The sequence below is a fragment of the Pan paniscus genome, chromosome 19 (genome assembly GCF_029289425.2).
Source record: "Pan paniscus chromosome 19, NHGRI_mPanPan1-v2.0_pri, whole genome shotgun sequence".
Lineage (NCBI taxonomy): Eukaryota > Metazoa > Chordata > Mammalia > Primates > Hominidae > Pan > Pan paniscus.
Genome location: NC_073268.2, coordinates 79,647,990 through 79,672,164, shown reverse-complemented (window position 1 = coordinate 79,672,164; position 24,175 = coordinate 79,647,990). Strand labels below are relative to the sequence as shown.

At 58.2% G+C, this 24,175-nt stretch overlaps 1 protein-coding gene across 6 annotated transcripts; it reads right to left on the bottom strand.

Moving 5' to 3' along the window:
- Positions 1-3,013: 3,013 nt before the first annotated feature.
- Positions 3,014-24,108, bottom strand: ACE (angiotensin I converting enzyme). Of its 6 annotated transcripts, XM_034942682.3 has the most exons (25): positions 23,387-24,108; positions 22,628-22,795; positions 21,649-21,742; positions 20,837-20,980; positions 20,221-20,412; positions 19,561-19,658; positions 19,010-19,182; positions 18,059-18,282; positions 17,575-17,719; positions 17,178-17,276; positions 16,765-16,887; positions 16,195-16,406; positions 15,363-15,499; positions 14,020-14,178; positions 13,668-13,755; positions 11,947-12,090; positions 11,606-11,797; positions 9,678-9,775; positions 9,348-9,520; positions 7,036-7,259; positions 6,629-6,773; positions 6,223-6,321; positions 4,176-4,298; positions 3,719-3,906; positions 3,014-3,495 (listed from the first exon to the last, which is right to left on the bottom strand). In XM_034942682.3, exons 1-25 carry the CDS (start codon positions 23,633-23,635, stop codon positions 3,266-3,268), a joined length of 3,921 nt encoding a protein of 1,306 aa, XP_034798573.2. In that variant the 5' UTR covers positions 23,636-24,108; the 3' UTR covers positions 3,014-3,265. The 6 variants fall into 6 exon arrangements, with proteins under 6 accessions (XP_034798573.2, XP_063454855.1, XP_063454856.1 ...); XM_063598785.1 differs by lacking the exon at positions 11,606-11,797 and having other exon boundaries at positions 23,387-23,752; XM_063598786.1 differs by lacking the exons at positions 21,649-21,742; positions 23,387-24,108 and having other exon boundaries at positions 22,628-22,765.
- Positions 24,109-24,175: the final 67 nt, after the last annotated feature.

Sequence of the window (24,175 nt, the reverse complement as noted above, 5' to 3'; positions counted from 1 at the left end):
TATGAAACTAGCTTTCTCAGGAGACGATGCATTCATTATAAAGAGAAGACACTCTACTAGGACTTTGTACATCATCTCGTTTCATCTTCATGGCAACCCTGAGAGGGTTGATAAGAACCGTAAGAAAGAAAATGCAGGCTGGGCGCGGTGGCTCACGCCTGTAATCCCAGCACTCTGGGAGGCCGAGGCAGGCAAATCACGAGGTCAGGAGATTGAGACCATCCTGGCTAACACGGTGAAACCCTGTCTCTACTAAAAATACAAAAAATTAACCGGGCGTGGTGGCTGGCGCCTGTAGTCCCAGCTATTCGGGAGGCTGAGGCAGGAGAATGGCGTGAACCCAGGAGGCCAAGCTTGCGGTGAGCCGAGATCACACCACTGCACTCCAGCCTGGGTGACAGAGCGAGACTCCATCTCAAAAAAAAAAAAAAAAAAAAAAGAAAAGAAAAGAAAATGCAGACTGCAAAAACGAACTGCCCAAGGTCACACAGGTGATAAGTGCAGAGGTGGGGTTAGCCACTTTTTCACTTATGTTAAAAGCCAGGGTGGGTGGGAAGGGGGTTAGGCAGACAGAGGAATGTGGAGGGTGGGGAGGGGTGTGGGGATCAGAGAAACTGTCTGGCAGCCACCACCTGTGGCTAGCGTAGGTGAGAGCTGGTCTCCCAAGAGCAGCATTGGCAGGCACGGCACGGGGATGGGCTCAGCCTTCAGGGCCACCAGTAGAAAACACTGGGCTGGCCCCTCTTCCTGCTGTTACCGCCTCCTCTTCCTCTGCTACCTTCCAGGTATCCCCTGCCTCTCCCCACTCACCCAAGGAGGCAGAGGCAGGCATCTAAAGAATGATACTATTGGGCCGGGCGCGGTGGCTCACGCCTGTAATCCTAGCACTTTGAGAGGCTGAGGCGGGCGGATTGCCTGAGCTCAGGAGTTCAAGACCAGCCTGGGCAACATGGTGAAACCCCATCTCTACTAAAATACAAAAGAAATTAGCCGGGCATGGCGGCGTGTGCCTGAAGTAGTAGCCCAGCTACTCGGGAGGCTGAGGCAGGAGAATCGCTTGAACTTGGGAGGTGGAGGTTGCAGTGAGCCGAGATCAGGCCACTGCACTCCAGCACTCCAGCCTGGGCGACAGAGCGAGACTCTGTTTCAAAACAAACAGAAAAAAGATACTATTTCAAAAGCCCAGAGGGTAAGGCTGGCCAGGCCAATGCAGTGTGGAGTTTCTCTTCCCCCAGCTGCAGTGCAGTCCTTTGCGTGTTGAAAGCTGGTGACCTCACGCGGCCCACAAGCTCTGACAGGCAGCATGAACCGCTGTGGTTCATAAAAATAGGAAACGGGGGCCAGGCATGGTGGCTCATGCCTGTAATTCCAGCACTTTGGGAGGCCGAGGTGGGTGGATCACCTGAGGTCAGGAATTCGAGACCAGCCTGGCCAACATGATTAAACCCCATCTCTACTAAAAATACAAAAATTTAGCCAGGCATGGTGGTGGGCGCCTGTAATCCCAGCTACTCGGAAGGCTGAGGCAGGAGAATCGCTTTAAAGCCAGGAGGTGGAGGTTACAATGAGCCGAGATCACACCACTGCACTCTAGCCTGGGCAACAAGAGCTAGACTCCATCTTAAAAAAAAAAAAAAAAAGCAAAGGGGGGTCATATGATGATGACTTTTGTCTGGTAAACAAAGAGCTTTCAAAACAGGCTGGGAAAAGGGATAATTCAAGAAGTCTTCAGTGGTAGATGGCTTGGAACTATTTAGAGGACATGTTTATAAATTCCATTGTCCTATGTAATCATAAACTTCCACCCTCTTTCAATCCTAAAATACCTCAGCCCCACATCCTGCCTTACAGAACGGGCCTGTAACAGCCAAGCCTGTGTACAACACACACACAGACACGGACACACAGAGACACGCACGGCACCTGGATTGGGGGGCAAAAGCTGTGGACTAAGAGGGACAGATATTGGGAGATGGACCTAGCTAGGGTGAAGACATCAGCAAAGCCCAGAAGAGACTCAGGGCTGAGGGTTTGACAGAGGGGCCCGGGTGGCTGGGGAGCCCCTGGCCCCAGCAAATGGACCAACTTCTATTGGCCAAGTTTGAAGTCTGGCATTTAAATATCAGAAAAACAGATCTAGTTGTATGAAGTGATAAAAGGATGTATGACTGTAAATATGGTGTGATCCCATTTAAAATACACATGTGCTGAGAAGTCCGGCAAGTTGTACACCAAAACGTCAACAGGGCTTATCTCTTGACGTTGATATAAAGGGCTTTTATTTTCTTTACAGTTTTCTGTATTTTCCAAATTTCTACATAAACATACACATAAAAGTCATAAAAATGTCCCTCAAAATGACACTCCCTCCAATGCAGGGAGTGAGGAGGTGTGTGCTGGGACGCCAGCAGGGTGGCTGCTGGCAGCTAATCCCTGTGCAGGTGCAGCCACTGCTACACTCCAGCGTCTGAGGCCCCTCTGCACTGGCAGTGTTAGAATGGCTGTCTGAGAGCCAAGGCTGTTCACCCGAGCAGAGAGTCATGGAGCTGGTACAGGCAGGAGCCAAGGTAAGCACTAGGCTGGTGTGTGCCCTCCAGGGGGCACCCTCCTTGAAGCAGGCCCTCCAAGGTACTCGCCCCCTGAGGCAGCCAATAACAGCCGGAAGCCTTCCCCTGGGGGGACCTGGCCATTTGTGGAGCAGGGAAAGGCTCCACTGCCAGTGGAAATGTGAGGCCAGCAGCCCAGGATGTCTGCTTCCCAGAGTCCGCGTGGGTCAGTGCTTGGGCCAGACAGGGGCTGCCTGCGGTGGCAGGACAGTGGCCGGCTGCCTGGGCTGGAGGGAAGACAGGCGCCAGCGCCAGGAGGTGCTGGGGCAGAGCTCTGGGGATCCTCCCCGGCTCCTGAAGGAGGATGGAGGAACAAACCTAGTAACGGGACCCACTTGACTGCCAGGAGGCAGGAAAGCAGCCTGTCCCTGTCCCTGGCTTCCCTGTGAGGGACACAGACTCAGATGGGGAGGGCAGGACCTTTAATTGTATTCACAGAGAGACTTGGAGAGGTGGGGCTCAGTGTCAGGCAGCCGTGTGCTGGGAGAAGGGGCTGGGGCGGCTGGTGGTCTGGAGGACTGGGAGGGGAGGGGGACAGGGACAGGGCAGGAGGAGCAGGGTGGGCTGGGGTGTGGGGTGTGTCCTCAGTTGCCCACCAGTGTTCCCATCCCAGTCTCTGGTGGGAGGCCCTTGGGCAGGGCCGACCCAGCCGGGTCACCTCAGGAGTGTCTCAGCTCCACCTCGGAGTCGAACTGGGGCCCGTGGGAGTGCCGGTGGAGGCTGCGGTGGCGGATGCTGAAGAGCCGCTGGCTGAGGCCCAGGGTGGCTACCAGCAGGGCGATGCCCAGGAAGAGCAGCAGCCACTGGCCCACGCGGGCCTGCTGCGCATCCAGGTCCAGGCCCAGGAAGCTGACGCGGCCGCTGTCTGGGAGGGGCCCTTCTGAGCGAGCTGAGTGGGAAGCAACGAGACAGCATGGGCAGGGCAGGGCAGGGCAGGGCAAGGGTGCAGGGCAGGGCAAGGGTGCGGGGCAGGGCAAGGGTGCGGGGCAGGGCAAGGGTGCGGGGCAGGGCAAGGGTGCGGGGCAGGGCCAGGCTCCGAGGTCAGCCGCATGGCTGCCCAGCCTGGGGAGGGGGTTAAGGCCCAAGGCTGGAGGTGGGGTGGGTGGCGGTACCGGAGTTCGGCGTCCAGTTGTACTGCGGCCAGCCCAGCTTCTCCCCATGCAGCTCGTTCTCCGTGCGGAGCCAGTCCAGCAGCGGCTTGAAGTAGCTCAACATGGCCGAGGCGCTCATGTTGGGCTGGCCCGTGATCAGCTGCATGGCTTCCGGCCACGGCCTACTGAAGCCCAGCTTCATGGCGGTCCTGGGGAGGCATGAGACAGGGAGGCAGAGTTAGAAGGACATGGCCCCTCTTGCCCCCACCTGACATCCACTCTCCATACCCACTCCCAGCTGAAACTTGTCCCAGGGCCCCAGGGCTCCAGGTGCCTAAGGAGATGGCACATCAGGCCTGGCCCACGCTGCAGGTGGGGGTTCCCGGCTCAAAATGGCAAGTGTTCCCACAAAAGCTCCAGTGGACGGACCCCTCAAGGCCCAGGGCATGGAAACAAAGGAGGGCTGGAGGACACTCACGCCAGGCGCTGCCCGGCCTCCTTGGACTGGTAGATGTCACACTTGTGCAGGGGGCCCGTGTGGCCAGCTGCCTGGCACAGTGCCTCATGGAACTGGAACTGGATGATGAAGCTGACGAAGTACCTGGAGCAGAGCGAGGCCGTGGCCCGGGGCAGAGTTGGTTGAGGGCCTTGTGCCACTGGGCCCCAGGCCCTTCTGCACATCACATGTGATGTGTGCTAAGTCACATGCGCACAGCAGAGCCAAGGCCCCCCAACTCTGCCCACAGCTATCAGGGTGAGCTCCCTCACCCCAGCTCTTAGCATTGTCTGAGCCTCTTCCTAGCCGTGCCTGTGTAGATGCCTCCCACCCACAGAGCTGCCTCCACAACTCAGGAGGGCCTGCTCCATGGGGTCAGGGCAGAGCCCTTCAGAGATCTGGCAGGTGGCTTTGGAGGCAGTGAGGTCTCCATCCCTGGGGTATATGTGTGTGGCAAGGTGTGGCCAAATGGGCCGTGTGGATCTGGTAGGGTGGTCTGGGCAGGGAAGCCAGTCCTACATGATCTTATCCAAAGCATCACGAATTCCCTGGTAGAAATCTGCCAGTCAAGGCTGGAGGATTCTCCCCAGCTTAAAGTCTGAAGAGGTTTTAAATGTCCTGAGCCAGTGGCACAGGCCTCTCACTTTGAATGCTGGGTGCAAGCATGTACCACCTAGTTCCCTGGTCTTTCCTAAAAGTGCTTTGCGAAGGCTGCTGGCCAGAATCCGGAATGTTTTTCTAGAGCAGCCAAGTCTCCTTTGCCCACCCCTGTTTGGAGAATTGTCTGCATTAAGCTGGGAAGCTAGCCATCACACCAGCTGGCTCCCGGGTGAGAGCCAGCGCCAGCTGGGAACCCCAGGGACCACTCCAGCAGGCAGGCGGGAGCCCTGTCATAAGTGTCATCTCTGGAGCACCGTCTAGGTCAGGCCTGTCTGAGGTGCTCCAGGGATGCCCTCTTCCTGGACTCTGGGGACAGACTTCATCCATCCCACAATCAGTTATTAGCGCTTGATGATGTGCTGGCATCATCCCAGGTGCCAGGAGGCAAGGTGGGCATGGGCCCTGCCCTTGCTGGGCTTCCAGGGACCACGGGAGGCCAGGGCCAGAGGCAGCCACAGCCCTCTGGGGGTGGCCTGGGCTACCTGTAGCCCGGGGGCACCTGGAACTCCAGCCTGAGGTCTCTCTAGCCCCCAGCCTCCCAGGGAGCCTCCCGGATCACAAACAGCCTTGCTAGCCCTCAGCAAGTGCTCTCCCGGGGCACACAGAAGGAGAGGGGCTGCATTGGGCACACTCATCTGTGGCCATGTGACCTGCAGACCTAGTGTGCAGCTACATTCCACTAGAGAGTGACGAATAGTGGGGTCCTGGCCACCCCTCCCTGAGGAGGCTGTGTATGAGACAGAATGCTAAGAAGTTAGCCATCGTGCATCCTGTGAAATGGGGTTCACAGGTCAGGAAATGGAAGCTCACAGAAATTGAGGAATTTTCTCAAGGAAGCAAAGTAATGGAGATGGGGTTTGAACCCAGTTCTGTCTGACCCCAGCCTGTGACTGTAACTTGCCCCAGCAACCCTGCCTCCCACCTTAACCGGTCTCCAATCCTACATTTTAGTGTCCAGAAGGGCTTCCAGGTACAATTCAAATTGTATCGCAGACAATGTTCAATAATAGTAAAAGAATCACAGTCTTGTTTTAAAAGCAAAACAAAACAGTGCAGAGCTCATGATCCAGCCATGAGTTGTGGTTATAATGTTAACTACTTAACCAAGGTCTGGTAACCATTAGCCAATTATTAGGTTGAGTTTCTGTGTTCAACTGTTTGGATGGTACAGACTCTCATCAAAAGAATGTTCAAGAAAAAACCCATCAGCCTTGGCAGTGGGTGAGTGGGCCCAGGCACCTGCACCGTGCGGCCGGCTCCCCGGGTCTGCCCTGACTGGCAGAGCTTGTGGACCGGGCAGTGGCCGCAGTTGAAACACAAAGCTGTGGGTACTGCCCCTCACAATGCGCCCTCCTGCCTTTCCCGTTACCTGATGTAAGGCACGCTAGAAGGAATGTGGAACTTGGCCCCTGGGTCAAAGTCACCTTGAGTCCTGGGCACTGGGGGGCAGAGGCCCTGGTACTTCAGCCTGTCAAGTGGGAATATATGTTGGAAGATGAGTTTGGGGAGAACCAGGCTGGAGGTGGCATTTTTGACTTGAAGGAGGGTCCCTGCACTTGGGGCTATACTGGGCACCCCATTCTCCTGCATGCTGGGCCTCTGTGCACAATCACCCCGTTTTCCCCATCACTTACACCACACACATCATATGCACAGACACAATAGTGTACACACACACACACACACTCCCCTACCCTGGCCCATCCAGACACCCAGGCACATGCAGACACTCGCAGAGATCCCCCAGCCCGCATCCCGTGGGAGTGTTCCAGAACCTGAGGCTCCACCACTCCTGGTTATAGTTCTCCTTGGTGATGCTTCCATCAAATACCCTCCAGCGCCACTGATCGACGAGGTAGCTGAAGGGGATAAAGGCGATCTTGTCAAGGGCCATCTTCATCAGAAAGTTGATGTCATGCTCTGCAAGGGAAGGGAGCCCAGCTGTCAGACCCAGGGTCCTAGTGGCTTGGCCCTGCTGTGCCTGTGATGGTGGAGGGGTGGGGGTGCTGTACCTTTTGGGCCCTGTGACCTGCCTCCTGGGATGGTCTGGGTGGCTCCCTTCCTTCCCATTGCTCTGCCCCACACCTCTGCCCATGGGCCACTAAGTGCCCCTTTCCCACCTCCCAAGCTCACCACCCTTTCTTGGTCCTCAGCCCACCAGGGCCTCCCGCTTCTCTCTCACCGTCGCTGCCACCCTCACTGCTCAGCAGGTTGAGACTGTGCAGGTGCTTGGGCGTAGACACTGAGAGGGCTAGCACGTCCCCAATGGCCTCATGGAAGCCGGGGTTGGCACCCTCCCTCAAGGCCACAGGTAAGTCTTTGTACTGCATGAAATACTGGATGTGGCCCATTTCGTGGTGGGCCACCACCAGGTCCTCCAAGTTCACGGTGGTGCACTGCTTGATCCTAGGAATAGTGGAGTGGGGGAGAGGGTGTTGGGAGAGGACAGTGAGAAGCCCTGGGCATAAGGGAAGAGTGGGCCTTGCTACACCCAGGGCAGACCCCAGCACTGCAGCATGCAGGGGACACAGCACTGTGGGGAGGGAGGGGAAGGGCAACCACTGAGTGTGCTTAAGAGGGAATCTGGGGGCAGAAGCCCCTAGCATCAGGCCATTCAGGCCATTCCTCTGCCTCCCATTTTCCTGAATGACTCCAGCCCCCACCACCTGTTGCTTTCTGACTGTACAAAGTGCTTGCTCTAGAGGCACTGGGACATTGTGAACTTTCTAGAGAATGTGTGGCCAGTGGGTTCCCATGTACACATGCTTTATCTCCCAAGACGGAGGCTCCTTGAAGGAAACAACTGTTTCTGTCAGGGGTGAGAGTGGGCGATTCTGCATCTCATGCGGCCCAACAGCGACAAACTTATTCACCCCAAGAATTCTTATGGCCAGGATGAATGGCAGCTGCAGAGCTGCCCAAACCAGAAGGTTCTACCGTCTCTCGTCAGTCCTTCCTTGTTCTCATTTACTTATTTATTTTTTATGAAATGGGGTCTCGCTATGTTGCCCAGGATGGTCTCGAACTCCTGAGCTCAAGCAGACCTCCTGCCTCGGCTTCCCAAAGTGCTGAGATTACAGGTGTGAGCCACCGCACCCAGCCCTTCCTTGTTGTTTAGCAAACCAATTCAAACTGCGGGCAATTCTCTCTTGGATCTAACTGGAAGCCTTTTGGCTCAGGTGAATCCTGGTTTTCTGTCATTCTCATCGGGGAGGGGGAAGGAAGAGCTGCCCAGCATCCTGGCCACAACAAGGCTGGGGTCTATCCAGCTTCTCCTCTGACTCCCCATAAAAGGGAAGACCCCACAAGGGCTCTCATCCCCCAGATCCTGTCTCCTCTCAGCCCTGTGGCTGAGTCCTCATGCCTGGAAGGGCCTGCACAGCCCAGGGAATCCCATCGGGTTTTGTTTCAGGCTCCCCGTGTCTGTTCTCCTTGTAAGAGACACTTCTTCAGCTGTGACAGACGGTCTTTGCCACTTCTCCCAAGTGGGAGGGACTTTTTTCTCTTCTCTTGAATCTGGGTGAACTTGTGACTTGTTCTAGCCAATAAAACATGGCAGAAGTGACTCTGGGCCAGTTTTGGACCTAGCCTTGAGAACTGGCTGCGTCAGTAGTTGCTGTGGGGGAAGCTGGCTGCCAGGTAAATCTGCCCACCTCAGATTCCACGCTGGGAGGGCGCCCGAGCTAGCCTGGAGAGATGCCTGACCCACCTCCAGCCATTCCAGCCATCTCACCCCAAGCACCCAACATGTGAGCCAAGAGGCCAGTGGGAACATGTGCCCCAGCATCTGCCACATGGGAAAAACCGAGCACCTCAACCGACAGCCAGAACTGGGGCTCTGGACGTATGGCCCCCATTGAGCCATCCCGGCTGTGAGAGCTGCCCCCAACAGAGGGGGCCCTGTAGAGAAAGGCCATTTCAACTGTGTACTGCCTGCATTCCTGGCACATAAAATCATAAGCAAAATCAACTGGTTGTTTCGTAAGGCTAAGCTCTGGGGTGCTTGGTTGCACAGCAATAGGTAACTAAAACGCCATTCTCCAAGGAAGGCAGCTTCTGAGCCTGTCAGGGGTGAGAGTGGATCTGTACAGAGCCCCCAACATCCTCGTGTGGATCTGTACAGAGCCCCCAACATCCTCGTGTGCCTCCCTGTGTCACAGCATGTGCCCCCAGGGAGAGGCCAGCTCCATGCAGGGGCTGCTCCCAAGGAGGGAGGCGGGGCAGCCTACCATGCTCAAACCCAGGACTGGGACCTTGAGCACTTCCCAGCGGCCAGGCTGACAGAGCTGTTGCGTGCTTCAGAAGTCCCCATCAGGCGGATGGGGTTTTCCTGCCAGAAGCCAACGCCTCTCTAGACACTCAGTCCCAAACTCTGGCCCTGTCCCCATCCTGCCCTGCTGGCTCCAGCTGGGGGACAGTAGTGGACCCTTTGCTTGGCTCATTTCCCTTGCCCGTGGGGCTCAGGAACGAGGCCTGAGCCCTAGCTGGATGTACCGGAAGTCCTTGCCGTTGTAGAAGTCCCAGGCCGAGGCGTGGCAGACCACCTCCCGCCCGTCGGTTGGCTTCTCCAGCATCGACTTGTTCCAGAACTCAGGAGGCACGGGCAGCAGCCCCAGGGAGGTGAAGAAATCATCAGCCTCCTTAAACATCCTCCTGGGTGTCCAGCCCTGCAAGCAGAGGGAGTTCTGCCCAAACTGGGGGTTCCGGGGACAGACTGCGTGCTGCCGTGGGGATCCCGGGGGAGGGCTAAACTGGAGGGCACTCCTGAATCAGAGGGCCCCTCCCATCCCGGCGGGGCCTCCCTGCCCCTGGGCTGGTGCGGACCTGCTTTAGCATAGCCTCTGTGGTGTCCATCGAGGGGGCTGAAGGGAAGGGCACCACCAAGTCATAGATGTTGGACCAGGTCTGCGCCCACATGTTCCCTGGAGGCGAGTGTGGGGGATGGCAGAGAGAGGAAAGACAAATGTTACTTAGGCTCAATGCCATCCTGCAGGAAGAGCGCTCCAGATCCCAGTCCTGCTAATCATAGTGGCATTTCTTGAGCACCTACTGTTTGCAAGCTTTGAGGCACACATCATCTTTGGTGTGCATATCCAGCCCAACCCAGTAGGTCGTTACTGCCTGGCTCTAGGTGGGGGCCTTGCTGGTTATCAGGGAATCCAGGTGGTCTTCACTGTCCGTGAGCAGTGGAGACCAATGTGACTAGCAACTGCTGACATGTGAGGACATTACAGGTCCCCAGAACACCTACACCCCGGTGGCCACCTCTTATTGGCTCTGCACCAAGAACATTGTATGAATTCACTTTTAATACTGTCTGCACCCAGGTACTGTCACGATTCCCATTGGCTAGTAAAGGAAACAGGCTGGAGAGTTAAGTGACCCCCCCCCTCCGCCGGGGGCCCACGGCTCCTAAGTGGCAGGGCTGGGATTGAAAGGCTGGCAGGCTGCTCTCTTCACCAGCCACTCTGCCATGTCCCCTCCACACCACCTGAGGTCGGTGTCTGCAGCTCAGCAACTCTGACAGGAACCAGCCGTCTCCTTCAGGAGAGGCTGATGCCTCTGAGTTTAGTGTAAGAAAAGAGCCTAGTTCTCCACGACAGAGGAAAAGGAAGAAACTCAGGATGAATGGAAGGCTCAGAAACAGATTTGGACTCAAGGCTCTTTCCTAGCCAAGTGAGGGGAAGCTTCGGCTGACATCAGATGAAGTCTAAAGTGCAAACCAGTGAGAAAGGGTTAGAGCGATGAGTGATGGAGAGAACATGAGAGAGAAGAGGGAGAGAGCCAGGGAGAGAGCCAGAGAGAGAGAGAGAGAGAGCGCATCAGTGTTAGGTTGCTCCCCTTTCCCCTTTTACCAATTGTCAGGGGCTGAGTTCTAAGGCCAGCTCTGCCCCAGCTCCCAGGCCACGCTGGGCATGTTGCTTTTCTTCCTGGGGCCTGTGTTTCCCAGTTGGTGAACTGACATCCACTGTGACATCACCAGATGTTCTTTGGTCTCACCAGAGAGGGGCTGAAGAGGGCTGGACTCCCAGCCTGTGTGGGAGCTAGACCCACAGCCAGGCCGTCCTCTGGGGCCTCCCTTATAGTTTCTAAATGGTCTGAGGGCCTGTCTGGTCTCTCTGCTCCAGGAAAGTGTTCCTAACAGCCCATCAGGGACAGAGAACCAGTAGCCTCTGCTTTGCCTTACTCCCTACCATCCCTTACTGTCCTCACCGCCTACTTCACACATTCAGGGCATCTGAGATTGCAGCCCTTGGCAAAGGAGGGTCCAGGGTTGAAGTAGATTTACATTCTCAGGTTCTTCTTTGTTCCAGTTCCCTTGGCCTGAACACTGCGTCTGTCCTCTCAACCCCCACTTCCCATCTGTCAAACCCTGTCATCTTCCGAGGCCCTGCTCACAGGCCACCTCTTGGCAAAGCCTCCCCAGCTCCCACTCACAGCCTCTTCCTCGCCCTCTAAGATCACACAGTGTCGTGATGGGTGCCGTGGTCTCCTGGACAAGATTATTAACTTCTTCCCCCTATCCATGGTGACTTGCCCGACATAGATCTGCAGTGAATGTGGCACCAGATGCAAGTGGGGGGCTCCCCACTCCCAGCGCCCACCCCCCTCCAGCCTGGGCAACCTTCCCCCACCAGGGCTGGAGTCTCTCAGTCCCCAGCCTGCTCGTACCCTCTAGTCAGACCTGTCCCAACCCTCACTCACACTGTGGTCCGTCTTTACCCTCCTCAAGGCCCGACATGTGCCCTTACCCAGCAGGTGAGCAGGAATGGGCCCCTCCAGGTTGATGTGCTGGGCCCCATAGTGACGGTGCAGGGCCCGGCGCACGTAGGCATGCAGGTTCAGGTAGAGCGGCTGCAGCTCCTGGAAGAGCCGCTCCAGGTCTTGCTCCAGGGATGGTGTCTCGTACATAGACCTCCACGAGTCCCCTGCGTCTACATAGCCTACAGAGGGGACACAGCCAGGCTCTCCCAACACCTCATTACCTGCCTCCTCCAGGGATCTACCTTTTCCTAGGCTTGGGGTTTCACAGCACCTCTTTGAGGAAAATGAAGGGACCCAAGTGCCAGTGATGTTGGCAGCAGGGACTCACCATTGAGCCGGGCAGCCTGGTTGATGAGTTCCACGTATTTCGGGTAAAACTGGAGGATGGCTCTCCCCGCCTTGTCTCGCCAGCCCTCCCATGCCCATAACAAGTCTTCATATTTCCGGGATGTGGCCATCACATTCGTCAGATCTGGTAGGGGGTTGAATGGCTTGAGCTCCAGCCCTTAGCTCACCTCTGCTTGTAAGGGGAGCTCAGAGAATTTCAGAGCTGGAATAAAATTGGCGAAACCACATAAAAGTGACTGTATAGGCAGCAGGTCTAGAGAAATGGGAGAAAGGATGGGAGTGGCTCTCCAGCAGTGGCTTACAGAGTCCCCGGCCTGGGGCCACATGCTGCAGACACCTGCAGGGCCTCAGCAGTCCTGTGAGGGGCGTGCTTGAGTCTCTCTCCTTTCCTTCTTTTTTTTTTTTTTTTTTTTTTTGAGACAGGGTCTCACTCTGTCGCCCAGGCTGGAGTGCAGTGGCGCCATCATGGCTCACTGCAGCCTTGACCTCCCAGGCTCAAGCAATCCTTCCATCTCAGCCTCCCTAGCAGCTAGGACTACAGGCATGCACCACCACATCCAACTAATTTTTTGTATTTTATTTGTAGAGACGGGGTCTTGCTGTATTGCCCAGGCTGGGCTCAAGCGATTCTCATGCCTCAGCCTCCCAAGTAGCTGGGACTACAGGCATCTACCACCACGCCCAGCTAACTTTTGTATTTTTAGTACAGATGGGGTTTCACCATGTTGGCCAGGCTGGTCTCAAACTCCCGGCCTCAAGTGATCTACTGACCTTGGCCTCCCAAAGTGCTGGGATTAGAGGCATGAGCCACCACACCCGGCCAGCCTCCCCTCACACTTGGCATGCGTACCCACATCCACAACTTGTAGGCCAAACCCTGTCCTGGGAAAACCGTTTCTCCTGTTTATTTTCCATTTCCCCTTCTATTTGTCATCGTTCTAATGTGGGAGCTGGGCTGGGGGCCAGAAAGACCCATTTCTGGGTGAAGATTCCTCATGGAAGAATGTTTATGCCTCAAGTTCTCCAACCCTGGAAAGGGTGGGTTGAGAGGGAGCTGGGAGGTATCTGTGTGTGGGTCCTTGTGTCGGGGGTGAGCTCTTTCAAACGGGCTGGGGTAAGAAGGACCAGCCAGTGGGGAGAAAAGAGGATGGTCAAGAGCTGTCTACTTCTATCCAGCAGGAAGTGGCAGGGTGGGGGAGGGAAGTGAAAGGAATCAGAGGCTCAGGTTCTAGTCGGGCGCTTTCAGGGGCTGTGTGACTCAATTTCCTTATCAGTCACATGCTGGGAGAGGGGCTCAGGAAAGACAGAGAAGGTGAGGAAGTCAAGGGCAGGATCACAAAAGGAGGCCGGGGGGAGCTAGTGTCCCCGAGTTCCCCCCATTTGGAGTCCAAGCCCATGAAATACAACTTTGAGATCCCGCTGCTCTGAGGGGCGGCGTGCAGAGAGGACAGGAGAGAGTGGACACCCTTAAGCAGAGGGCGGTTCTGAGGGAGGGGCAGCTGATCGGGGCGTGGTATGAAGTAGGTACCGGCTCTCAGTGGGGCAGAGAAGCCCCCCTCGTGGAAAACAAGAAAGGGCATTTCCTGGGCACGCTGACCCCAAGAGCGAGGGGAGCCCAACTCTGTGCTCTCACCCAGCACCCCCGGGCCCCATGCCAGTCCCAGCCCTTGCCTCTCACTCAGCCTGCACATGAGCTCTCACCTGGCTCGAGCTGCAGGCAGCTGCCATTTGTGTGGCACACAGTGGCCACGCTGTAGGTGGTTTCCATATCCAACAGGATCTTGTTGTACTGCAGGAGGAAGGAGAGGCAATGAGCTGTACTCCTTTGCACTTGGTCTCTCTGGGGCCTGCACTGCCCCCAGGCCCCATGGGCTGGCGGGTGGGGAGCCAGGGAGCTGGGGAGCACTGCCCTCTCAGCAGTTCTGAGGTGCACATCGCATGGCAGATGCCATGACTTGATACAATGAGGAAGCAGTGCGAAGGCCAGGCCAGACCCTGTGTTGGGCTCACTGCCCCAGGATTCCCTTCTCCCTGTACCTTGCGAGCCACACACCTCCTCCAGCTCCTGGGCAGGCAGCGCTGCCCGTTCTAGGTCCTGAACCTTCTTTATGATCCGCTTGATAGTGGTGTTCTGCAACTGGTTCACATCAAACCTCCTGGCCTGGGTGCCGTATTTCAGGGTGTGGTTGGCTATCTGCATGTTCTTCTGCAGCTGAGGGCACAGGGGGATGGTGTCACAGGGCCCAGGAGCTGCAGAGCAGACTCTGAGTGGGAAGCCCCAAGTGGGAGCTGAGGGCTGGAGGTGGTGGTGAGGGGGCAGTGGGATTAAGTTGCAACCTTTGCCTATAAGACTCTCCGCAAACTGGACGCTGATAACGTCCTGGATGCAGTACTCACCCTCCCTGGATGCCTGCGGTCAAGCAACACATATCCAGGCAGGGGCAGAGAAGAGAAGACCCCCGAGTGTCTTAAAGGCCCTTAGGAAGGAGCCAGCTTGGTATTAGCTCTGTGGCCTTTCTGAACCTCAGAGTTAATATCAAATCCCATCTGTAAAATGGGAATAAGCTCACCAATTTTGCAAGGCTGTTGAGAAAAAGATGAGGCAACAGATCAAAGTGCCAAGGAACAGTAACAGTGTGTGGCTCAGTGGCATAATTTGTGCTCAGCCAAACAGGCAGGGAATGAGGGTAAAGAGGAAGTGTAGCCCCTTTTGTAGAGGAGACAAACAGAGGCTTTCAATCTTTTAAAAAACGACTTGAGCACCACTTATTTATGTACAAATTATTCTGTTACTAGAGATTGATTTTTGTTTATTTGTTTGTTTGAATAGAGATGGGATCTTGCTATGTTGCCCAGGCTAGTCTCCAACTCCTGGCTTCAAGTGATCCTCCCACCTAGGCCTCCCAGAGACTGATTTTTAAGGAAAGAAGAATTGCTCAGGCATTGAGTAAATGTTCATCAAAATCTGAAATTGAGTTTTGTTTTTTTTTTTTTTAGATGGAGTCTCACTCTGTCGCCCAGGCTGGAGTGCAGTGGTGCCATCTCGGCTCACTGCAAGCTCTGCCTCCCGGGTTCACGCCATTCTCCTGCCTCAGCCTCCTGAGTACTGGGACTACAGGTGGCCGCCACCACACCCGGCTAATTTTTGTATTTTTACTAGAGATGGGGTTTCACCGTGTTAGCCAGGATGGTCTTGATCTGACCTCGTGATCCGCCTGCCTCCCCCTCCCAAAGTGCTGGGATTACAGGCGTGAGCCACCGCGCCCGGCCCGAAATTGAGTATTGTTTTAAATATTCAATTTAAAATGTGGTGGCAGCCCCACTGTGTGGTGAGCGGGACAGCATCTCTGTGTGTGTGCACATGCTCAGGTTTGGGGGTGGGGAGGTGGCTCCCACCAGAATCTTGCTGGTCTCTGTGGTGATGTTGGTGTTGTAGTTCCAGTTGGCCTCGGCATACTCGTTCCACACCACCTGGGATGTCCGGTCATATTCCTCCACAAACTTGCTGGCCTCAGCCTCATCAGTCACCAGGTCTGTGGGACAGAGTGCAGGGAAACAGACAAACCTCTGCCTCCCCTCTCCAGGTTTGTGGTCTCACCAGAAGCCATTATCCCTCTCCCACTCCCTTGTACCCTGCCCCTGTCCCTACCCGGCCCCGCCTCTCCCACCCCTGGCACCCTGCCCCTCCCCTGCATGGTCCCACTTGGGCTCTGGGCTGATGTCTGGTGGGCCGTCGCCTGGTGGGTGGTTGTCTGGCCGCTGGTTGTTGCCTGGCTGCTTGTCCCATGGGTGACTGTCACCTGTCGGGGTGCCTCCTGGCTAGGGACCAGCAGAGGGTGCCCGTAGCAGAGCAGCAGGAAGAGGAGGCTGGGAAGTCCTGCAGTAGCCCAACCCTGGCCCATGGCCGCAGGAGAGCAGAGTCCTGCAGCTACCGTCCCCTGGCCAATAAGAGTGGAGCCCGCAGTGTGACCTCACAGAGCCTTGTGCCTGGCTTCCTCTGGAAGGGGAGGGGCCCTCAGGTCTGAGCACACCCTCTCTAGGATGCTGGGGGAAAGACATGCCTGTCCCCACTCGCAGGCCCTGCTGATGAGCTTGGGGGGCTGCCTGGCCCTCCAGGACAGGGTACCAGGGCTCAGCTGGTAGGAGCTGACCAGGAACCTGGGGCCTGGGCCAAGCCCAGAGTTGAGGACCCACCTTAGCCCCACACCACCCTCACTCAGGGCTTTACCTATGCCCTCCGGGTAGTTGTCAGGTAACGGCGGGTGCCACTGGTACTCGGGCCAGCCCAGGACCTCGCCGTTCTGCTGGTTCTGCTCCTGCAGCCACTGGGTGACTGGCTGGAAGTACTTGAGCAGTGGCTGGGCATCCAGGGCATCTAAGCCGACCATGTCCTTCAGCACCTCCTGCCAGGGCCTAGAGGAGCCAGCCTGCAGCACCTTCCTGGTGGGCAGAGTGGGTACCATGGGCACAGGGGACTCAGGCTGGAGTCTGCTCCTGGACCCCGGCCCACATGCCCCTGGCCACTTCCGCCCCCCAATGGACTGCAGAAACTGTGGCAATAAGACCCTGGGGCCTGGGATCTCTCTGATAGTGGCAGGGGGCATTTGTCTCGCCCCATGCCAGCCAGAAGGCCCACTCAATAAATACTTGACGAGATAGCCAGGAGACAGGCATCCACATCAGTCCAGCTCTGTGGTTGGTGCCCCCCACCCCATCAGAGCAGCCAGACACCTCCTGCCACACCCTTTGCCAGCCGCTCCTCTCTGCCTCCCACTTCCCCCGGCTTCCCACCACACACCGGAGCTTGGCCCCTGCCTTGGTGGACTGGTAGATGTCACACTGGTGCAGTGGGCCCTCATAGCCTGCCTCCTTGCACAGGGCTTCATGGAACTGGAACTGCAGGACAAAACTCACAAAGTACCTGCAGGCACAGGGTGGGAGTCAGGGAAGATCATGGGGGGCCAGGAACAGGGGTTCCTTACCCAGGCACCATCCAGCTTCCTGCAGGGCAGAGGCTGGACCAGAAGCTATCTTGGGGGAGAAGGGAGACCCAAGACAGGCTCAGGAGAGTGGGCCACTCTAACTCCAGGCCTTTGAGGTCTGGAGGAGCATGGGGACAAGCCCTGGGGATGAGGCAGCTAGGATCACAGGAGGAGAAGTGGATTGAGGGTGTAACAGTACTGGGGGTGGGTGGGGTGGGGGTGCTAATACCTGATGTATGGTGTCACATTTGGAACATGAAACTTAGCTCCAGCATCAAAGTGGGTTTCGTTTCGGGTCACAGGAGGACAGATGCCCTGATACTTGGTTCTGGAAAAGGATGGTTAAATTGTCTTAGGGCCTAGAGGTTGCAAACAGATGGAGTTAGCTTTTGTAGAAAAGGCATTTCCACCCGGCAACCCTTCCCCATCCTGAGGAACTGAGGAAGTCTTCCAGGAAGACTTCCTGGAAGAGGGAGTTTCAGGCAGGAAAGGAGAAGGCGGTGGGTCACAGCGGGGGACATCATTAGAGAGGAGAGGCTAGAACTGGCTGGGGCAGGAGGCGCCTGGCTGTCCAGGAGGCTGGGGAGGGCTAGCTGGGGCGAAGGCTTTTCTATCCCTCCTCTCACCGAAGATACCACCAGTCGAAGTTGTAGCGGGAATTGGGGGTACGCCCACTAAAGACCCCCCAGCGCCACTGGTCCACCAAGTAGCCAAAGGGCAGGAAGGCAATTTTTTCCAGTGCCATTTTTAGCAAGTAATTGATGTCACTTTCTGTTGGGAGATGAGATGAAAGGAGAGGGGAGAGGTCAGAGGGAGAAGAGGGTCCCCTAAGAGTGGGGGCTGGGGGGGCAGCAGGAAGTGAGGCCAGGGAGATGCAGAGAAGTTAAGGCTGGCCCTCGAGACCCTGGGCCCTGCTTGGAAGAGGACCCCCAGGTGTGCTGAGCTGGGCGCAGTGTGCACCGTGAGGCTCTAGGAGGATCCCGAACCCTGCCTGACCTGGGGCCGGGAGGCAGAAAGAAGGGCAGAGCTGAGTGGGGCAAGTGAGGTCCTGCTGTGGGGTGGAGCGGGGTTCAGGTGAGGCTGGGTGGGGGCCTCTCAGCCCTCCCATACCCGTGTCATTGGTGACATTGTCCAGCAGGCCGATTTTGTGCAGATGTGCAGGAGTGGAGACCGAGAGCGCCAGCACGTCCCCAATGGCCTCATGGAAGCCGGGGTTGGCCCCCCCACGCAGGGAGACGGGCAGATCCTTGTACTGCAGGTAGTACTGTATATGGCCCATCTCATGGTGCACTGTGGAGAGCTGGTCCATCGTGACCCGTGTGCACTGCTTGATCCTGGGGCGTAGAGAGGGCAAGGGTGAGAGTGACGGACGGGCAGAACAGGGCAGGGCCAGGGCACAGGGCAGATTGGCACCTGAAAGACTGGAATGAGGAGGGAGCTGCCCTGGGGCATGAAGCCGCAGTAGAAACAAGCAACTTCTTTTTTTCTTTTTTTTTTTTGAGACAGCGTCCCACTCTTTTGCACAGGCTGGAGTGCAGTGACACATTCTCAGCTCACTGCAACCTCCGCCTCCCGGGTTCAAGAGATTCTCCTGCCTCAGCCTCCTGAGTAGCTGGGATTACAGGCACCCGCCATCACCCCTGGCTAATTTATTTTTGTATTTTTAGTAGAGACGGGGTTTCGCCATATTGGCCAGGCTGGTCTCAAACTCCTGACCTCAGGTGATCCACCCGCCTCGGCCTCCCAAAGTGCTGGGATTACAGGTGTGACCACCGTGCCTGGCAGAAACAAGCAAATTCTTTACCCTGCCCTGGCTCACCACCACTTGGGCCTTCTTCCTCCATTCCAAGGTACAGAGGTGACTATTTGTCAAAGCTGCCAGGGAAGGTGGACTAATAGGCCTCCTATACCTCCTAGCCCTGGAACAGACCCAGCCTCCAACCAGTGCTGGGGTAGGGTAGAGGCAGGCCTGGGAACCAGCTTCCCCGCGCCTGGGATGCCTGCCTTTCCCCGGGCCCCAGAACCGGGGAACCCCAGAACGTGCTCTTCCCATGTCTGGACCTGAAGTCTTTCCTGTTGTAGAAGTCCCAAGCCGAGGCGTGGCACACCACTTCCCGCCCGTCAGCCGGCTTCTCCAGCATCGACCCTTCCCAGAACTCGGGAGGCATCGGGGAGAGCTCCAGGGAGGTGAAGAACTCCTCTGCCACCCGGAACATGTGCGTGGCGTTCCAGCCCTGGAGGCGGGGTGTGGAGCCAGGTCAGGGGGAGCCCACTCTGGCTGGCCTGGGGACAGGGCTGGGGTCCCCATCTCGGGTCAACTCCCTGTGCATGAAAGCTTCTCTGCTCTGTGGCCACCATTCCCAGAGGCAGGGCCCTCACTGCCCACAGCAGATGAGTGAAAGTGCGTTGCTGCTCTCATCCTGCCACTGTGGAGCCTGGAGGGAGGAGCTGGCACCTCACTGAGGGGGCCGACCCCAGCTCACTGCTCCTACAGACACACCAGGCTGCTGCTCAGTACCCGACACCTTCCCGCCCCTGTGCCCATCTCTGACTCCCTCTTTTTGCGCCCCACCCCCCACCCCCGCCACCCCAGGCTTGAGCCCAGAGCTTACCTGCTGCAGCATAGTACTGGTGACATCGAGGTTGGGCTTGTCTGGGAAAGGCACCACCATGTCGTAGATGTTTTCCCAGCTCTGGGCCCACATGTCTCCTAGATAAGGAAGGAAGGGGACAGCTTGGCTCCCTGCCTGGCTGTGCCTGCTTCTCCATGCATCGCTGAGTGGCACCCTGGGGCCGGCACCTGCACCCTGGGGCCCTCAAGGGCTGCAGGCCTGGCTTAGGGCCAGAAATCTCACACATCAGTCCCACCCACACTCCTCCGAGGGCCACATGTCCTGGGGCTGCAAGATGCTGCCACTGTCATTTCTGGCTGTGCCAGGTCCCAGCCACTCAATCCTGAGGCAGGGCCACAGTGCTTGTTTCCTTGGGCATGAGCTAGGCTGATGGCTCCCCCACTGGACCCAGGGCCAGAGCCTTTGGTTTGGCCCCTAGCTCTCTGACCACTAAGTCCCTCACGACCCTAAGCCTCAGGGTCCCCACCTGTAAAGTGGGAACACGAATGGTCTCCTGCATGTGAAGCAAACAGTATGATGCCCCACACATGTGAGATGTGAGGGTCACAACCCACCTTCCCTTATCCTGGACATCCCCCACCCCTACCTCGGGACCCACACTTCCGTGGGACTCCTGTGGAGGCGAGGCCAGGTCCTTACCCAGCAGATGAGCAGGGATGGGTCCCCTGAGGTTGATGTATCTGTCCCCGTATCGGCGATGCAGCGCGCGGCGGACGAAGGCATGGAGGTTCAGGTAGAGGGGCTCTAGCTGTTGGTAGAGGTGTTCCAGATCGTCCTCGAAGGTGGGGGAGTTGTACCAGGAGCGCCAGTAGGCCCCCGTGTCTGTGAAGCCTGGGGGCGTGGGGGTGAGGTATGTAGCTCAGGCCAAAGGCTCGGACCTCAGCCTCTCAGCTGTAAGTCGGCTCTTCCACTGGCTCGAGGCCCGTGGATCTGCAGCTAGCTGGAAAATTGGCTTGGGGGTTGCCACTCTACAATTTCTAATTAGCTACAGCCGGCTAAACAGATCCTGGAGGTTCCCAGAGGCAAAGAGGAGCACCAGGGCCAGGAGTGACAGCAGGATGGCCACGTGGGGCAGGCCAGCAGCAAAGTCCAGGCACACTGGGTGCAGGCCAGTCCCACCTCCACTTTCTGGGAAACTCAGGGCCTGCTGGAATTGTCATACCAGCTGCTCTGCCTGACTCTGGGCTGGGACTCTGGGGAGACAGCTGAGAGAGGACACCTGGCGTGGTTCCTGGACAGGGAGAGGCCTGCTCACCGTCCTGCTTGTAGGCTTCATTGCTGAGGGCAGTGAAATCCTCGTACAGCGGTTTCAGCGGGATGCCCGCAGCGTTGTGCCAGCCCTCCCAGGCAAACAGGAGCATGGCGTAGCTTCGCGAGGAAGCCAGGATGTTCGTGAGATCTGAGACACAGGCAGGCAGGGTCGGTGAGGAGGCCTCCACGTTGAAGTCTGCAACGGCCTTCACCAGAGCCTGCACCAGTCCTCACTGCTCCCACCAGCTTCCTGAACATCACGGTGCCCCCAGAGCCAGGGGCCACCTACAGGCCTGGTGGGAGGGGGCTGGGAGCTACAGAAACACCCAGGCAGGGCCCCTGCCCCAGAGACATGACCACCTAAGGTGGTTGACACCAAGGGGACACCCAAAGGCCAAAACCCAGACAGACACTTAGCGGCCTATTGGATGGAGTGCCTTCCTCGAAGCTGCTCGTAAAGGGGGCTGGAGCGGGGTTTAAGGGGAAGCCACGAGGGGTCCCTGGCCTGAGGGCTCCTGGGGAACATGAGAGGACCCACGAAAGGGGAAACCAGGCAGCCAGGAGGAAGGCCTAGGGGTGATGGGAGAGGCCGAGGTACACACAAAAGTGGGGGCTGCAGCTGGAGATTCCAGAAGTCCACTTGCCAAGAGAAGCAGGGCGTGGGGGTATCTGCACCGTCCAGCCCCAGTTGGAGGGCAACACCTTTGGGTTTACCTGCTGTCTCCACAGACCCTACACAACTGCATGGTCCGGAGTGCGGCAGGGCAATGTGGGAACACTAGGGCACCGCCGAGAGGGGAGCTGCAAGGGCCGTACCTGGGTCCAGGGACCAGCAGGTGGCAGTCTTGTTGGGGAGGCAGACCTTGGCGGTGGAGTAGATCCTGCTCATGTTGCTTAGCAGGGCGTTGTACTGGGGAGTCAGAGGGGAGGAATGCTCCAGTGACCAGCCCCTGGGACATCTGCCCTCCCCTCGCTGCTAGAAGGAGGAGCCCACAGAGTGGATGTAGCTTGGACAAGGCCACTCAGTGGCACCGGGGCACTTCTGATCACTAACACACGAGTCCCCTGCCAGTGGAGGCAGCCTGTGGAGTGGGGGACAGGAGTCCTGAAAGTCAGGGTCAGGGTCAAGTCCCAGCTTGGCACCACCCTGCAGTGAGGGCAGATCCCTCCCATTCTCTGGCTTTGGTGACTTCCCAGTCTTTCTCAACCTTTTCTCTCTCTCTTTTTTTTGGGGGGAGGTCTCACTCTGTCACGCAGGCTGGGGTGCAGTAGTGCAATCACAGCTCACTGTAGCCTTGACCTCCTGGGCTCAGGTGATCCTTCCCCCTCAGTTTCAAGAGTAGCTGGGACTGTAGGTGCACGCACCACCAAGCCCAGCTATTTTTTTTTTTGTAGAGACGAGGTTTTGCCATGTTGGCCAGGCTGGTCTTGAACTCCTGGGCTCAAGCGATGCGCCCACCTCAGCCTCCCAAAGTGCTGGGATTACAGGCTTGAGCCACCACGCCCAGCCCTTCTCAACTCTTCCAAAGAAGCTCATAAACCAGCCTAGGGAGAAGTGTATTTGAATTTGGCTTCCTACTCCAGAATGCTTCCTTTAACAGAAAATAACTCCCCACCCCATCTCCAAGAAAAATCAATGCTCAGAAAGCCATTCTGTGCTTACCTGGGCTTTCCCTTCTGCCAGGGCCCATGTGGATCCCAGGGTCCCTCCCTCCCTGACGGGCTGCTCTCCCCCGACCCCCACGATGGGGCACTAGGAGGCCGCCCCCGAGCTCTGCCTCAGCCCTCAGCCCACCTGCTGCCGCTTAGCCAGGGGCAGATTGGCAGAGCCCAGGGTGCGCACAGCTCCGATGATCCTGCGCAGCTGCGGGTCCGTGAAGTTCTGCCAGACCGGTTCATACAGCTCCTTGGCCTTCTGGCCCCAGGCCTCCGCAAACTCCTGGCTGAGCAGGGCTGCTTCCTCCTATTGGGCACCAGGAGGGCAGGGAGGGTGTAGGGAGGACCCCGCTTAGATGCACGCCATAGAGGAGAAGCCACGGTGCTGGGGGAGGGGAGGAAGGCCAAGGGCTTCCAGAGCCCGGGCCCTGGGGAGATCCCTACGGGAGACCTTAGTTTGCAGAAGCCGCGCTTCCTCCTTCTGGAGGGAATCTGCCTCATGGGAATGGTGGAGCAGAAATTGGGACCAGAAAAGAGGCCGGGCGAGTGGAGGGTGGATGGACAGTGCAGTGCGGTGACGGTGACAGCGACAGCGTCCGGAGGTGAGAAGGCAGCTGCCCGAGAGCGCGGGGGCCCCAGAGCCAAGCCCAGCACCTTCGGCGAAGGCGGGCGCGGCCTGGGAGCAGCCAGCCTCATCCATCCAACTCGTGCATGCTGGGAGCGCAGGCCGTGCGCGCAGCCCGGCGCTCGGGCCCCGCGGCTGACTGTCGGGGCGAGGGTCGGGGGTCGGGGTGGGGTTCGGGTCGGGGGCGCCAGCCTGCCCGCCCCACAAGCCGGCCGCGTGCTGTGATTGGCCGCCGCGGCCCCGCCCCGCCCCCGCCCGGGCCCGGGCGCCCACCTGGCGCCTTGCATTCTCCGCGGTGATGTTGGTGTCGTGCGCCCAGCTGGCGGCCACGCTCTGGAACAGCACCTGTTCGGCGCTGGAGTTGTAGCTCTGCGCGAAGAGCTGCGCCCCGGCCTCGTCAGCAGAAAAGTTGCCGGGCTGCAGCCCGGGGTCCAGCGCCAGGGCGGGCTGCGGCGGCAGCAGCAACAGCAGCGGCAGCGGCAGCAGCAGCCCCGGCCCCCGGCGGCCCGAGGCGGCCCCCATGACGCGGTGCGCGGTGCTCGGCGCTGCCCCCTCTCCTGCGCCGCGGCCGCCCTGCGGGTTATAAAACCCGACACACCCCCGCCCCCGCCCCGCCGCGCTTCCTCCTCCGCTCCAAAGTCCCCCGCGGCGCGGGCCGAGGTTCCTGGCCCGCCCCGGGCAGGGGCGCGGGCCGGGGAGGGGCCGAGGTGCAGCCCGGGGGTGGCGGGATGGGGCTGGGTCCGGCTCCCGCAGAGGAAGCTGGAGAAAGGGCCTCCTCTCTTTTGAAGATGGGGACCCGGCAGTTTGCCGGAACACCCGAGCCTGCCCACCGTGCGGCCGCGCAGCCTCGGCCGGGGCCTGGGAGCCTAGCGGCCTCCGGCTCGATCTTCCCAGCCCGACCCCCCGGAGCCTCCCGCCTCCGGAGTGACAAGGCCGGGGCCCCAGGAGCTGTCCGCAGGCGCCGCTCGTGCGGCGGGGATGGGGCTGATCGGGCCTGGCCGGCTTCTTCACCAGGCCATGGTCGAGGGGCGGGGACGTCGCCTGCTGGGGGTAGGGGTGTGG